The sequence below is a fragment of the Capricornis sumatraensis genome, chromosome 1, assembly GCF_032405125.1.
Source record: "Capricornis sumatraensis isolate serow.1 chromosome 1, serow.2, whole genome shotgun sequence".
Taxonomy (NCBI): domain Eukaryota; kingdom Metazoa; phylum Chordata; class Mammalia; order Artiodactyla; family Bovidae; genus Capricornis; species Capricornis sumatraensis.
The window spans coordinates 94,838,897-94,854,466 of NC_091069.1; the positions used below are offsets into that span (position 1 = coordinate 94,838,897).

At 48.7% G+C, this 15,570-nt stretch overlaps 1 protein-coding gene across 4 annotated transcripts in view; it reads right to left on the reverse strand.

Moving 5' to 3' along the window:
• The window catches only part of SFXN5 (sideroflexin 5), a 124,621-nt gene that overhangs the window by 89,713 nt on the left and 19,338 nt on the right, over window positions 1-15,570 (reverse strand). For all 4 annotated transcript variants that reach the window (XM_068966139.1, XM_068966152.1, XM_068966146.1 and 1 more), the window contains one exon: window positions 11,626-11,703. In XM_068966139.1, coding sequence (XP_068822240.1) covers window positions 11,626-11,703 — 78 coding nt within the window. The remainder of the gene's footprint in view (window positions 1-11,625; window positions 11,704-15,570) is intronic.

Here is a 15,570-nt window from a genome sequence, read left to right on the forward strand (position 1 = left end):
ACAGTTCAAAAGCATCAATTCTTCAGCACTCAGCTTTCTTCACAGTCCAACTCTCACATCCATACATGACCACAGGAAAAACCATAGCCTTGACTAGACAGACCTTAGTCGGCAAAGTAATATCTCTGCTTTTGAATATGCTATCTAGGTTGGTCATAACTTTCCTTCCAAGGAGTAAGCGTCTTTTAATTTCATGGCTGCAGTCACCATCTGCAGTGATTTTGGAGCCCCCAAAAAATAAAGTCTGACACTGTTTCCACTGTTTCCCCATCTATTTCCCATGAAGTGATGGGACCGGATGCCATGATCTTAATTTTCTGAATGTTGAGCTTTAAGCCAACTTTTTCACTGTCCTCTTTCACTTTCATCAAGAGACTTTTTAGTTCCTCTTCACTTTCTGCCATAAGGGTGATGTCATCTGCATATCTGAGGTTACTGATATTTCTCCTGGCAATCTTGATTCCAGCTTGTGCTTCTTCCAGTCCAGCGTTTCTCATGATGTACTCTGCATAGAAGTTAAATAAGCAGGGTGACAATATACAGCCTTGACATACTCCTTTTTCTATTTGGAACCAGTCTGTTGTTCCATGTCCAGTTCTAACTGTTGCTTCCTGACCTGCATACAGAGTTCTCAAGAGGCAGGTCAGGTGGTCTGCTATTCCCATCTCTTTCAGAATTTTCCACAGTTTATTGTGATCCACACAGTCAAAGGCTTTGGCATAGTCAATAAAGCAGAAATAGATGTTTTTTTCGGAACTCTCTTGCTTTTTCCATGATCCAGCAGATGTTGGCAATTTAATCTCTGGTTCCTCTGCCTTTTCTAAAACCAGCTTGAACATCAGGGAGTTCACGGTTCACGTATTGCTGAAGCCTGGCTTGGAGAATTTTGAGCATTACTTTACTAGCATGTGAGATGAGTGCAATTGTGTGGTAGTTTGAGCATTCTTTGGCATTGCCTTTCTTTGGGATTGGAATGAAAACTGACCTTTTCCAGTCCTGTAGCCACTGCTGAGTTTTCCAAATTTGCTGGCATATTGAATGTAGCACTTTCACAGCATCATCTTTCAGGATTTGAAGTAGCACAACTGGAATTCCATCACCTCCACTAGCTTTGTTTGTAGTGATGCTTTCTAAGGCCAACTTGACTTCACATTCCAGGATGTCTGGCTCTAGGTGAGTGATCACACCATCGTGATTATCCAGGTCATGAAGATCTTTCTTGTACAGTTCTTCCCAAAAATAATTCTTAAAAACTTAAGAGTAACCATTAGAAAAATAGAAATAACATGCACAACTTTTCAGCTCTTTATAGTCCTCTATGGCATAGACTGTTAATGGTCTAACAAAACCTGTGTCCTTTTCTGTCATAGTAATAGAAAGGTAGTGGGCAGGTGGCTGACCTGCTGCACTACATTTCCCAGCCTCCTTTGCAGGGCAGGTGGCTGACCTGCTGCACTACATTTCCCAGCCTCCTTTGCAATTAGGCTTATCCATGTGACTGAGGCCCTTAGTGGCATCTGAGGGGAGGTGAGATGTGCCTTTCCCTAGCTGCTGCTGCTGCTGCTCCTCCCAACCTATACTTACTATCACCTGCCTGTGAGCCAGAACAACAATGTGGCTGCAGCCCAGCCTGGGCCAGGCAGAGGGAAGAACCCAAGGAGATGGAGGAGAAACAGGACGGAAGGAGCCTGGGTTCCTGATAGACCCTGTGGAGCAGAGCCACCTGCCCACCTGGAACTTGAACTATGACATGGGCAAGAGATAAACATCTATCTTATTTGAACTGGTGTGTTCTGAGGTCATTTCATTACAGCAGTTAGTATAACCTTAACCAAGTAACCCATTTGGGGTTTGGGGAAAGTGCTTCCCACAAGGTCAGGGAAGCCTCTCCACAGGAGAGAGGAAGGAATGAGCTCTAAGTCATGCTGAGGCTCTTCCCACGGCATCTGGAAGTGCTCCTCTCTCAGCAAGTTTTGGGGTGAGAAGGGAGGGACAGCTCCATCTTAAACTGACTTCCTAGTCATGAGCTGACCTCATTTGGGTTCATCCCATCTCCAGGCTGCACCAACAACAGTCAAGGTCACAGACCTGGGGCCTGGCTCAGCCGCTAACTCGCCTGATCTTCCTGAGCAAGTCACCTCACTCCTTAGAATTACATTGTTTTGGTTTTTTAATTAATGAGACAGGAGATGGAAGCTAGTCTCTCCTAGGTCCCTTCCAGTCTGATGATGCCAATTCTGGCTTCCAGAGAGCCCAGGACAAGGACTCGGGCCTGATTTCTTGAGTCTGGGTTTTTTCCTGGGACATGCTGGACCCATGAGTTGAATGCTGGATACAGAAATGGCAGCAGATATCACCCACAAGCCAAGAACTGGTTGCTAATTTGAAGTTTAATGAGCCAACCCTGCAAACAAGTTACAAGCAAGGAAACCCTGGAATGTAAAGCACTTGATGGAGGCCAAGGAGACATGGTGGACAGTCCATCCACACTGAGAATCTAGAACAGGGTGCCCCCTGCGTCTTCTTGCCGGCCCACCACAGCAGCTCCATTTTAAGCTACAATTCCTCAGTGTGACCTGGTCTCCTTTGGGCTCAGTCACCTCCCTCTGTGTTTCTGGCTGAACATTACAATGCATAGCCCCGATCCCTTGGAATTTACTGGTGCAGCAACAACCAGTGTGGATGTGAGACTTTCGACCTTTCTTGATTTCTCAGCTTGGAGAATGAGGACACAGAGGACGTGGGGAAACAGCCTGGGAGAAAGGTTGCTGGAACAACCAATGCAGACATTTGCTGATTTCAGAATGGCCTAAGTCTCAGCTGAGTTGCCATTTGAACCTATCAGGAACCCAGTGCAGAGGCCAAGCAAGGGGCAGAGGGTGGGCCCCAAACAAACTTCAGGGGGAGAAGCTTCTCCTTCTCAGGGCAGAGACCTCCTATGCTCAAACCTCAGATGGAGGAGTCACTGCCCAGGCCTTGTCCCCAGTCTGACTCCTTCCCCTTCCCCTCTCCTCTCTCCAAGCTGCTTCTCCAAACCTCTGAAGCAGCAACAACAGAGCCTATTTAAAACAACCTCGACAATGTAATTAAACAGAGCCTGAAAGGGATCCTTCTATAAGGCAGAGGATGCCTTCATGAAACAATAAGAAATCTTCTTAATTCATCATTTGGGCCAATCCTATTATTTCTCACCATTAACTTTGTTGCCATGGTTACTCCCAGGTAATATGTACAAATGCAAATCTATGTGGGGCAAAAGATGGGCCAATCTACAGAGGAAAGGAGACAAATATCCCCCCTCACTCTGCTACACAACACACATGAGCAGTCACGACTTCCATGTACACATAGCTTCTCTCTATTAAGAGGCTAGAGCCTCTAGTCAAACCCTCTTTTGTGAATTGGAATTACAGACCTCCCACTTGCTAGCCATGTGACTTGGGGCAATTTACTTGGAGATGTGGGTTCAAGCCCTGGGTCAGGAAGATCCGCTGGAAAAGGAAATGGCAACCCACTCCAGTATTCTTGCCTGGGAAATCCCATGGACAGAGGAGCCTGGTGCGCTACAGTCCATGGGGTCGCAAAAGATTGGACACAACTTAGCGACTAAACAAAAACAACTCAATTTTTTGAGCCTCCATTTCCTCAGTTGTAATATAGGAATATGAATACTTACTTTCAAGCTTATTGTGATAATTAAAAACAATTCATTTATCCAACAAATATCTATTGAGCCCATATTATGTGCTGGGCACCGCTCTAGGCACTAAGAATATATCAGTAAAAAAAAAAAAAAAACAAAACACAAAATCTCTGGTCTTGTGGAGTTTACAGGATTGTGGAGACAAACAATAAACAAAAAAATAATGAAAAGTAAATTTGCTCACATGCGAGAAGGATGAGTACTTCAAGAAACAAGAGAAAGCAGAGCAGAGTAAGGGTAGGGAGAGTGTGCTGGCAGCAAGGATGGATTTTTAAAAATTTATTATAGTGAGGTCCTCATGAAAGGAGGGGGTGAAGGATGGGGAACATTCAGGAACACGATGACATGACCAGGGTCACAGCTTCTGTCACAGGGGGGACAGAAAGGTAAAGGCTAGGCTGGAGCTGGGATGGAAGCGGGGCGGGGGAGACACTGAGGCTGCATCCTCCACCCCCAGAAGCGCCTCTAGTCGGATCCCTTCGCCGGCCACGGCCCCCTAAAATTCCATCTCTTGTCCTGCCTCTGGTTCTACTGGCTCCTTCTTTTGCCCCCCCAACTTTTCTTTCCCTGGACAGATTCTCAAGTAGGATGATGTTTAGTAAGGTGGTCAGGGTAGTTTTCATTGAGATGGCTTTGGAGAAAATACCTGGAGGGAGTAAGCCATGCAAATGCCTGGTAGGAGATTTTTCTGTCCAGCAGAACAGCCAGTGCAAAGACCCTGAGGCAGAGTGGACCTCCCCAGCCTATCTGAGGGCCAGCAAGGAGGCCTGGGTGACTGAAGTGGGCTGAATGAAGGCAAGAGCAGTAGGAAATAAGATCAGAGAGGAATCGGGGCTTTGCAGTTTGTGCTGAGGACTGTGGCTTTTACTCTGAGTTTTTACTATAGAGTGGTCCTTAACAGGAGGGCAATTTTCCACCCAGGGGCCATTAGGAAATGGCTGGTTATCATGAATTGGGAAGGGGTACCATTAGCACACAGTGGGTAGACCAGGGGTGTTGCTAAACGTCCTACAGTGCACAGGACAGCCCCCACAACAAAGAATTACCCAGCCCCAAATGCCAATCGTGCTGAGTCTGAGAAACCCTGAGGCAGAGGAACAAACCCTGGAGCAGTTTCACAGGTCACTCTGATTGCTATACTGGGAGTGGGCAGAGGGAGCCCAGGAAGAACAGGAAGACCACCCAGGAGGCCACTGCAAGACCCAGCCCGGAGATGCTATACAGCACCCAGTACCACTTCCAGCATATCATACAAATGCTTCAGCTAATGCTGATCACTTGCCTGTTTTGTGTTAATAATAAGGGTCAGCTTGTAGCTGCCCCAGAGGTGCTGGGTGCTGATCAGGATCCCAAAGGCCAGGGGTCAGGGCAAGTGGGGTGGGGGGGGGATGTCAGTCAAGCTTCTGATAGACAATCCTGCTGATACCCAGAGAAGATTCAGGGTGCAAGAATTTTTAACTCTCTGGCATCTTCTCTGCTATTTTCAGCAAAACTCAAACACAGCTGACCCCATTTCTGCTCTGCCAGGGGAGGAGATGGGCAGGATCTCTCACATCTCAGCTGCCCTTTCTCCTTGGCAGGTTGCAGGCAGAACCCATCCTTCACGGGACCCCTGGGCAACCAATACACTGTGCTGGGTGCTGAGCAGGCACCAAGGAAGGCGGGCTGGTTCCCAGCCTCTGGGGATGTGGAATGATGGACCAGAACCGCCATTCAGAAGCCAACAGTGGCTCCCTGCCCCCTCACTTCCGACCACCCCAGTCGCTCCCAGGCTGGTTTCCTTTCAGCACTTTTCCCTCCCCATATACCTGGTACAGAAGGATCCAGCCACAGTTCCACTGTCCTGCTCCCCCCTCACTCCAGGACAACACAACCAGCATCTCTTCTGGGTTCCAGAAACTCACAATCTGGCCTGAAACTTCCCAGCTTCCTCTCTCATCTTCTGTCCCTCTCTCTCTCTCCACTCTTCTTCTCAGCCTTCGTCTGCAACTTACAGGGACGTCCTTCTCATGCCTTGGGTCTCTACATTCTACGTCCAATCGCTTGTGTCCTCCATGAAGCCTTTCCTCAGCACCTGTGTTCTCAGGAGTCTCTCACCGCTGCATTCCTTCTACCGCAGCCTAACTCCTGCCTCCAGCCACTCCCTTACGTGTGCGCCTGCGTGGGAGCTGGCTGCATGAGGGCAGGAACCTCCCAGTGCCCACCTGCCACTGCACCTCCATGTACCAGGTGCCCCACAGATGCCCACAGCCTGGCCTGACAGGGTTAACCGCCCTGTGTGACTGGGGCTATGAGACCTGCACACATGCCAAGCCCCTCTGATGGCACTTCTACCCCACCCCCTCACTCTGCCTGTTAGCACACACATTTCACTCCAGAGTATCACCTTCCCTTCCAAATCTGTCTTCAGACAGTGAGTGAAAAATGGGCATTGGATCTTCCAGGTCCAGTGTCCCTGTCCCACCACACATTAGTTATGTAACCTGAGATAAGTTTGTAATCTCTCTGAGCCTCAGTTTTCTTGCCTGTAAAATGGGATCAATATAGGCATCAACCAAACAAGGCTTCTGTGAAGATTAATTGAGAGAATACATATAAAGTGCAAATATTCAGCATGGCTCCTAGCCCTTGGTGAGCTCACAGTGAGTGGTGACTCATTACCATGGGGGTCTTCCATATTGAACCCCACCCATCTCCATCCATACCAAACCATCCCAGCAAAGCCCCAGCATACACAAAGCACACAACACAGCAAACACTCAGAAACTTAGCTGCCTGGGCTCACGTTTTTGCTCTCATCTATGGCTTTGTTGTTTAACGATAGCTGCAGTCTTTATTAGGGTTCCTAGCACATCAAATATATACCTGTCAAGTCCAAAGAGTGAATTGTACTTATTTTTATTTTATCCTTAGGACTAACTGTTCATTGGTACAGCAACCTTTCAACAAGTTAACAGTCTCTGGAGGAGATATCAGCCACCCACTAACCAAGGCCATCACGTGTGAATAAATTCTCAATCTGCTTGTAGCCCCCTGGTGGGATATTGTAACTGGAGGGCAGATTAGGGAACAAATTAGTGCATAAGATACCCAGTGGTGCCCAGACATTGCGTCAGGTCCATAGGCATCAGCACACAGCCACAGGCTTCTGACTCACACACCTGCAAAAGGACATCAGGGGAGGCACAGAATCCAAGAGCACACAGGCCACCGTCCAGACCGAGGTCAAGAACCATCCTCAGCCTCTTCAGACAGCACCGGCATGACCCTTGAGCAGGGCCAGCCTGAACCAGGGATGGGGACTTTGTGAATTTCTGATCCCTGAAGCTCCCCAGATCCTGAGCTGGTATGTCACTACCTACCCGCTCTTGCTGTGGCCGTGGAGGCTGGTGGGGGCCAGGGCTCTGTAGACAAGGTCCAGGAGGTACTGTGAGAGCTGCAGCAGAGCCCAGTCCTGATGTCTGGGGAGCCGGGAGGGCGTGGGGAGGGGGACTGGGGCGTGGGGAGGGGGGCTGGGCCGTGGACTCACACCTAGAGCAATGTGCTGCCAGCCTCCAGAGGGAAGCCGCAGGCATCACCAACTGGAGCCAGAACAGGGAGGAGCAGCTAGTGCAGGGTCCCTCCACCCTCCCCCAGCTAGTGCAGGGTCCCTCCACCCTCCCCCAGCTAGTGCAGGGTACCCCCCACCCTCCCCTAGCTAGTGCAGGGTACCCGCACCCTCCCCCAGCTAGTGCAGGCTACCTGCACACTCCTCCAGCTAATGCAGGGTACCCCCCACCCTCCCCCAGCTAGTGCAGGGTACCCCCACCCTCCCCCAGCTAGTGCAGGGTACCCCCACCCTCCTCCAGCTAGTGCAGGGTACCCCCACCCTCCCCCAGCTAGTGCAGGGTACCCCCACCCTCCCCCAGCTAGTGCAGGGTACCCCCACCCTCCCCCAGCTAGTGCAGGGTACCCCCACCCTCCCCCAGCTAGTGCAGGGTACCCCCACCCTCCCCCAGCTAGTGCAGGGTACCCCCACCCTCCCCCAGCTAGTGCAGGGTACCCCCACCCTCCCCCAGCTAGTGCAGGGTACCCCCACCCTCCTCCAGCTAGTGCAGGGTACCCCCACCCTCCCCCAGCTAGTGCAGGGTACCCCCACCCTCCCCCAAGCTAGTGCAGGGTACCCCCACCCTCCCCCAGCTAGTGCAGGGTACCCCCACCCTCCCCCAGCTAGTGCAAGCAAACCCCCCCCCACCCCACCAACCCTCCTGGCCTCCCAGCTGCCTGGAGGCACATGAGAGCTTTCGGGATAGAAAACAAAGCAGGCCCAGAAAACAGGACAGGCAGCTTTAAGCTTTTGAAGGGAACAAAGAGAGGAAACATGGCCTCATTTCCCAACTCTTGAAAACTGGAAAGAGTCCCAGGAGGAAAAGCCAGGCTGGAGGGGAGCTTGGGCTGGGAGCAGACACGGGGTCAGGAAGGGCCTGGAGGCTGGACTCCTCTGGTCCATGAGGAGCTGCCAGGGTGCGAGGACCCCCACCACCACCCTAGAGAGGGGCATGTCAGGTCACACCAGCGGGGTCCTCGGTGCCACAGCCAGAGGGCAGCACTTCGCTCAGGAATAAGGAGATCCGGCCCTGCCCTGTCTGCTGATGGCTGCTCCCGACTACCTCAGCCGGCAACACAGACTCCTGATAGACCTTGTGTAGCCAGCACTGCAACTGCGTCACTCCAGGGCCCCCGCACCAGGACGTCTGGCCAAGGGGCTGCCTCTCTTGGCACCTCTGCCCCCTCTCCATGTGGCAGGCTGCTGACCAGCACATTGGCACGTCCCTTCCTCTAGGGACCATCTTCCTCTAGGGGCCATTCTCTCTGTGCTTAGGATGTTTTTCCTCCGCCCCTTCCCAGCGCCCTGTTCTCACTAATCCTTGCGCATCCCTTGGTCTCAGGTGAGAAACCTCTTCCAGACTCCCAGCTTCTGGTCAGGGGACTCCTCCCTCTGCTCTCCCACAGCATCATGTATTTTCACTGTCGTGGAGGATTCTGGGGATTCCCGGGGGCAGCACCCTCCTCCAGCCTCTCCCCTGCTCTCCCCCAGGTCCTAGCACCAACACTGGCCTGGAGGTGCTCCACAAATACATAGCAAAACAAACTGGATTGGGGAGGGCTGATGGCTTGGCCACCTGGCCCAGGGAACACCCAGCCAGGCGCCAGCGGGTGGCGTGGACTTTGTGCCTAAAGGTGTGAGAAGGCAGGGCGGTGCCTCACAGTCACCAACAGAGCAGAAGAGGCAACTGCACAGGAGAGACAGCAACGCGTTCCTGCACGGAAAATGAGCAGCGTTTTAGGAACTGATCCAGCAGAAAGGAGGAAGCAGTCCCTCGATGCCCGCAGAAGCCACACTTGAGAACCCAGACCATCACCCCCAGGATGCCAGCGAAGTTCAGGGCTTGGAGGGCCCAGGCACCCCAGTTACAAAGGGTTAATCATAGGGCTAAACAGAGGGACTTGATTGAAAATCTGAATTCAAAGCAGGAGGACCCCTCGGCCTTCCCCACACAGCAAGGGAGCTCCCACTGCCCTCGACTGTGTCCCCCAAACACCGGAGGGTTATCAACCTTCTGGAGAAACTGAATCCAAGTGACTCCAGACTTGGGAACACTAGCCCAGTGGAAAGAGGGAGCAGGTGAGGCTAAAAGCAGAGAAATCAATGAAAATCTGCAAAGTGAATATTGGGGCTTCAGCCTTGCCCCTCTACTTGGCTTCCAGAATGCAGAAGTGAGAAGATACTGTATTGACAAAACAGGACAGGATCCTGTTGAAAGGAATAAAGAAAAGAAACAGCCAAATAGCTCTCAGAAATTAAAATTTGTACTAGCTGAAGGTAAAAATTCGATAGACATGTTGAAAATAAACTCAAGGAAATTTCCTGTAAAGCCAGACAGAAGGAAAAAGTGAAAGAATAGAAGAGAAAAAAAGGATAAGAAAATCTGATTATCAATCTAAGATGTTGAATATTTGACTAATAGGAATTTCAGAATGAGAAGAAATTATCAAAGAAACAGTATTTTAAAAATTGCCAGAACTGAGAGACAGGAGTCTTCAGATTGAAAGAGGTCACCAGAAACCCAAAATAATAAATTTTAAAAGACATGGCATTGTGGAATTTCAGAAATAAACCATATACATAGAGAGGAGATCCTAAACATTCCCTGAGAGAGAAAACAGGTCACTTGCAAAGAATCAGGAATAAAACAGCATTGGATTTTTCAAAAGTTAGACTAGAAGCCAGAAGAGCAATGTCTTCAAAATTCTAAAGGAAAATGTTGTCAACCTAAAAATTGGAATTTTCTCCTCAGCCAAACTGTCAGTTAAAGCTGAGTACAGAATTACAATTACAAATTACATTATTTTCAGATATAAAAGGACTCCAAATTTTCTTTCCATTTACCCCAGGGAGCTACCAGACAAGGTCTTCCACTAAAATGAAGGTGTATACCAAGAGGAGCGGAGGGAGCTGGGCCCCAGAATTAAAAATTTCAGGGAAAAATACAGAAGTGAAAAGGGCTTCTCTTGTAGCTCAGCTGGTAAAGAGTCTGCCTGCCATGCAGGAGACCTGGGTTCAATCCCTGGGTTGGGAGATCCCCTGGAGAAGGAAATGGCAACCTACTCCAATATTCTTGCCTGGGAAATCCCATGGCCAGAGGAGCCTGGCTGGCTACAGTCCATGGGGTCACAGAGTTGGACACGACTCAGCAACTAAACCACCACCACCATTAAAAATATCAAAAAGCTGCTAGAAGATACCGTAAGGATTAGAGATGGTACAAAGAAAACTCTGTCAGTGAGAAAAATGAGGCAATTATTAAACCCAGATAAAACATAAAGTCAAAAAGGAGAGGAAACATAATCATATACAGCAAAGTTGTAGTATTATTCATATAATTGTCACGATGTGAATATTGAATATCCACAGATCCCAAAATATGATAATTATTTGGGGAGGGTGATGAGGGTAGGGGAGAGAAATGTGTTTATAGAGGTAAATAATAAGAGAGACGTATCCTCAACTACCACACAAAAGAACCAGTTGAGAAATAGCAATATAGATAAGCTTAGTTTGAAATATAGGTTTCTATCTGAAGAAATAGCTAACAGCATTTGCTTCTGGGGAAGAGAAATGGGAATTGGGGAGGGATGGGGCAATACACTTATTTTCCCTTACAAGTGTTTTCATACTATTTGACTTTTTAAACTTTGTATATAAATTACTTTGGGAAAAAAACTGCGAGATTAGTTTTTAATAGCTTTTAAAATAAAGCTTATGAACAAAAAGAAAAACTTCAGCACATTAACCATCTGTCTCTACAATCACTAGAGCTGCCCTCTGCTACATCTCCCTACCTTACCCCCAAACCAAACAAAACCATCAACTTTTCAATTAGCTCTAGTTCAAATTTCTACGTGATATTAGCAAAACAGAAATTACAGGGTCTTAGCCTAGTTCCACTCTGTCTCCTCCATCTTTCTCATCCTCAGTCTAAACTTCGGGATAGTGGTATGCTGGTGAATATTTTTGAGAAAAAAGTCCTGATTTATAGTATCTGTCAATTTCCATGGCGTAAATTCTCACATTGTGGCTGATTTCAAGTCATCACTGTGATGTCACTGAATGTGGAACTGGGAAAAGATGCACGTGTCAGAGCCAGCAGACTATTGCCTTAGGTTTCTCTAGTCTTAGCAGCCTCCACACTTCCCACCAGACCAGCTTTCAGGAGAGCCCTGAGCCTCCCCTCCAAAATCCAGAAGTCCACAGGAGATGCGGCAGCAGTAAAAGTGGGTTCTGAGGGGAAGAGAAGTGGTTCTGCTGCAGGGGAGGGATAGTGAATTTGCCACCGTCCTTCCCCGCCACCATTCCCCCACCCCTCCCCCAGCAGAGTTACCTGCTCATTGGTGACCCCCGGGCGCAGGGTCCCACGCTTATAGTCTTCCAGCAGTTGCACAGCCTCTCTGAGACGTCTCTGCAGGCAAAGAAAAGGGACACTGAGGGGCACAGATCCAGGGCTCCAGCAACACTTTCCTTTGCAGGGGTGCATCAGTCTTGACCCAGCTCTGACAGTCTTCACAGTGTGCAAGACCTGCCCTTCAGTTTATGCGACACACGCTAAACGATAAAGAAGACTATAGCCTAAACGTCCTTCCACAGGGAAATGGATAAATGTTTGCCATTCATCCAGTGTAACAATACCATGCACGTTATTCGGCAGTTTAAAAAGTAAAGTAGATCTCCATGGCCGTATCTCCAAGGTACTTTTTAAGTGTGAAAGCAAATTGCAGAGCCGTATGATGCCATTCGTTGTACCAAACAAACAACACACACACACCCCCCACACACACACACACACAAAGAAAACAGTATTTCCTGTGAGAATATTTATGTGAGTAAATGTATCAAAAAAGCTCTAAAAGGAGACCCGCCAAACTAGTGACAGAGGTTACCTTGAAGTATGAGGAAAGAGTTCAGATTTGGCAAGTGGTATTGGAAGAAATTTTAGTCTTAATTGTAATATTGAAAGTTTTTATAAAGAGAACATATTTATGTAATACTTATATAATTTCTTCTCAACATTTAAAAAACACTAGCAGAGATTTACATACTAAAATACATATGGCCACAGTAACTGATGGGGAAAAAATAAAAGAGAATAGAATTGTATGATTTTTTAAATCTTAAAACCTAGAGACAGCAACACTGAGAGAAGGCAGTCTTTGTCCACCGAAAGACTTGTATAAGAATATTCATAGTGGTACTCTTCAAACAGGCCCAAATTGCAAACAACTCAAATGTCAGTTAACAGACTGGGTAAGTATATGCACACAATGAAATATTACACAGCATTTAAAATGCAAACTACAAATATGTTACAATCGGATAAATTTTCTCAAGAATGGCACCCTAATATATCTCACCCCATGCTCTTCTAGAACTTTCCCACATCCTCCATCCAGAGGTAGAGTCTATGTCCCTCCACTTGATCCTCGGCAGGCCTTTGTGACTGCCTTAACAATAGAGTGCTGCCAAGGTGAGGCTATGCGACCTCTGAAGCTAGGTCATGAAAATGCCTTGTATTTCCACCTGGCTCTCTTGGGATGTTGCTTTCTTGAAATTTAGCCATCACATTGTAAGGAAGCCCAAGTAGCCTATGAAGAGACCCATGTGGATGAGAACTGAGGGCCTGGCCCACAGCTCCAGCTAAGTGACCAGCTAATGGTCAGCAACAATTGGCCCACCATGGAAGTGAGATATCTTGAAACAGACCGTCCCCCTGTCAAGCTGCCTTAGCTGAGGCTGCGGGACAAACCATCCTCTCTAAGTCCTGTCAAAACTGAAGGTCAGTGAGCAAAAGAATTGCCTGTTATTTCAAGCCATTAAATTTTGGGGTGATTTGTTACATGATAATAGAAGGCCTATTCATATAATGATGAGCAAAAGAAGGCAGATGCAAAAAGTATATATAAATTTCAAAAACAGGTCAAACGCACCTATGGTGGTAGACATCATTATGGTATTACCTCTGTGAAGGTGGGTGGGGGTGTTGACTTGGAGAGGGCCCGAGGGATCTCTCTGGAATAATGGAAATGCCCAGTGTCTTGATCTGACTGGTAGTTACACAGTATAAATGTGTGTCAAGATCCATTAGGCCATACACTTTGGATTTATGTATTTTGCTGTATGTATGGTATATCCTTTTTTAAAAAAAATCTCTAATAAACAGACAACAGTGAGAGAAGGCAGCCTACGTCTAGGTCAGATGAGGAAAGGTCATCAAGGATGCTTATGATGAGGGAAGAAACCCAGGGAAGCCACCCTGATCCGCTTTGACCAAGGGACAAAGTTGGCTAAGGATGGGAGTGCAGAGAGACCTCCACAGAAGCCCCTGGTCCAAACGCAGGATGCAGCTCCAGGGCGGGTTGCCCCATGGGGAATCTTCTGAGCAGGCTGACAGTGGTCACATAGGATGGGAAAGGAACAGCCACCTTCCACACTAAAACAGCAGGACTAACCCCAGCCCAGACAAGCCAATCAGGCTGTCAGGAGGCCAGGAGAACGTCTTACTTGGGAGCAGCCCGACTGCTGTAAAGTACTGCCTCTTCCCTTTCAAAATATGTCTATCAATTTCTGAATTCCAGAGTCCTTCCCCAGAATCTCTTTGCTTTCAAAGTAGAGACAACTTTGAGTTTGTATGTTTTCCCAGGTGTAATCCACTCTGTTTAGAAAAAATGTCATAAATTGAAAGCACACACAAAAAAGTTGTAATCACCTGTCAACATACCACAGAGATAACCACTGCAAAAGTCATTCTTTTCCTTCTAGACTTAATACATTTGCTTTTCATGTTGGTTGATTGCTCTAACTTGCTTAAGTTCAACAGAAAGTGAGCAGTTCCGTATTTGAGGCCAGAGTTTAGTCAGACCCTCGCTGTCTCTGCAACCACCCCCCAAATCCTCCTGGTGATACGGCAAGCTCCACGCTCCAAGCCTGCTTCCTGCCAGCCTCAGCCTTGGCCCCACAATAAGTGCTCTAGTTTCCACCCTGAATGGCGAATGGCCCCACGTTCTCATTATGTTCCCACTCCAGGGACTCAGTTCCTCTAACAACCTGGCCAGATTCCATCTCATTCCACACAGTCATCAAAGGGAGGCCTCTTGCCACAGGATTAAGTGCCAAAAAGCCCCGATCTTGGCACTCACTGAGAAAGACCAAATCCAAGCTTCCCGAGACAGGCCTGCTAATGCAGCACTGGGACAAGCCAGAATGTGCTTGTCTGCCTCTGGGCCTTGCGAAGCCTCAGCTTGGCCTCCTGGCTCAGAGACTGAGGGACAGGGCTCCCAGCGCCTCTGTGGGACAGGCAAGGCCTCAGGCCTTGTCTTGAGAGGTCCCTGAGGGCTGGCTGTTCTGGGAGCCGGACTTCTCACAGCAGAGGAGGGAGCCGTTTTCAGGGAGCCTTGAGGGACAGGAGGAGGGTCTCGTTGCTTGAAGTCCTCCTCTCACCCTGATGCATCGACACACTTGACAGAGAAGCCCTGAGCGCTTGAAGGATGGGGAAATCAGGGGGTCAGTGGCAGGTGAAATTTGCAGGACGTCTTTTCAGTCAGGAACAAACAGGCAGCTACGCCCTGAATGCTAAGATGGTGAGGGGCCCAGCTGGCCTGGAGACAAGGCTGCAGGCCCTTTTCTGGAGCCCTGGGCTTGGGGAGGGACAGCCCAGGTTGCTGCTTCCCAGACTCCATCACCTGCCTGCCAGAAACCATCGCAGCAAGACTCTCTTCTTGTATCTGATGGGGCATGGTCTCCAGAAAGCCTCTCTGGAGACAGGCACCTGGGAGGTCTGCTCCAGGGCAGAGAAGTTGAACAGAGGTCCTGCCCCAAGGCCCCAAGGGGAAGAAGGAAGCCAAAGGGCAGTCCTGCAGTGTTAGGGTGTTGGCAGAGAAGGCAGGAGACCCTGACAGACAGGAATGGGGATGTTGGAACACAGGACGGAAAGGCACAAAATAGGAAGATGAGGAAAGTCATCAGAAGCAAAGCTAATCTCTTTGGAGGGAAGGGGTATACCTTAGCCAAATCCCAAACTAAATGCACGCAGCATAATCCATGCTTGGCTAGGGAGCATGTCTAAATGACCTGAATATTTTATTTATTATAATGTTTAATATGTTAAAATATACAATGGGCGTGACAGCACCAGGCCAGGAGGTGAGGATTACCCAGAAACACTTCACCCCCACTTGTGATAAAGGCCACCCATTTTTCCTGCAGGCCCTCGCCCCTGATCTTTCCTATACCACCCCACCACCCTGGGGGAAGTGGACATCCCGCCTCCCCAGTT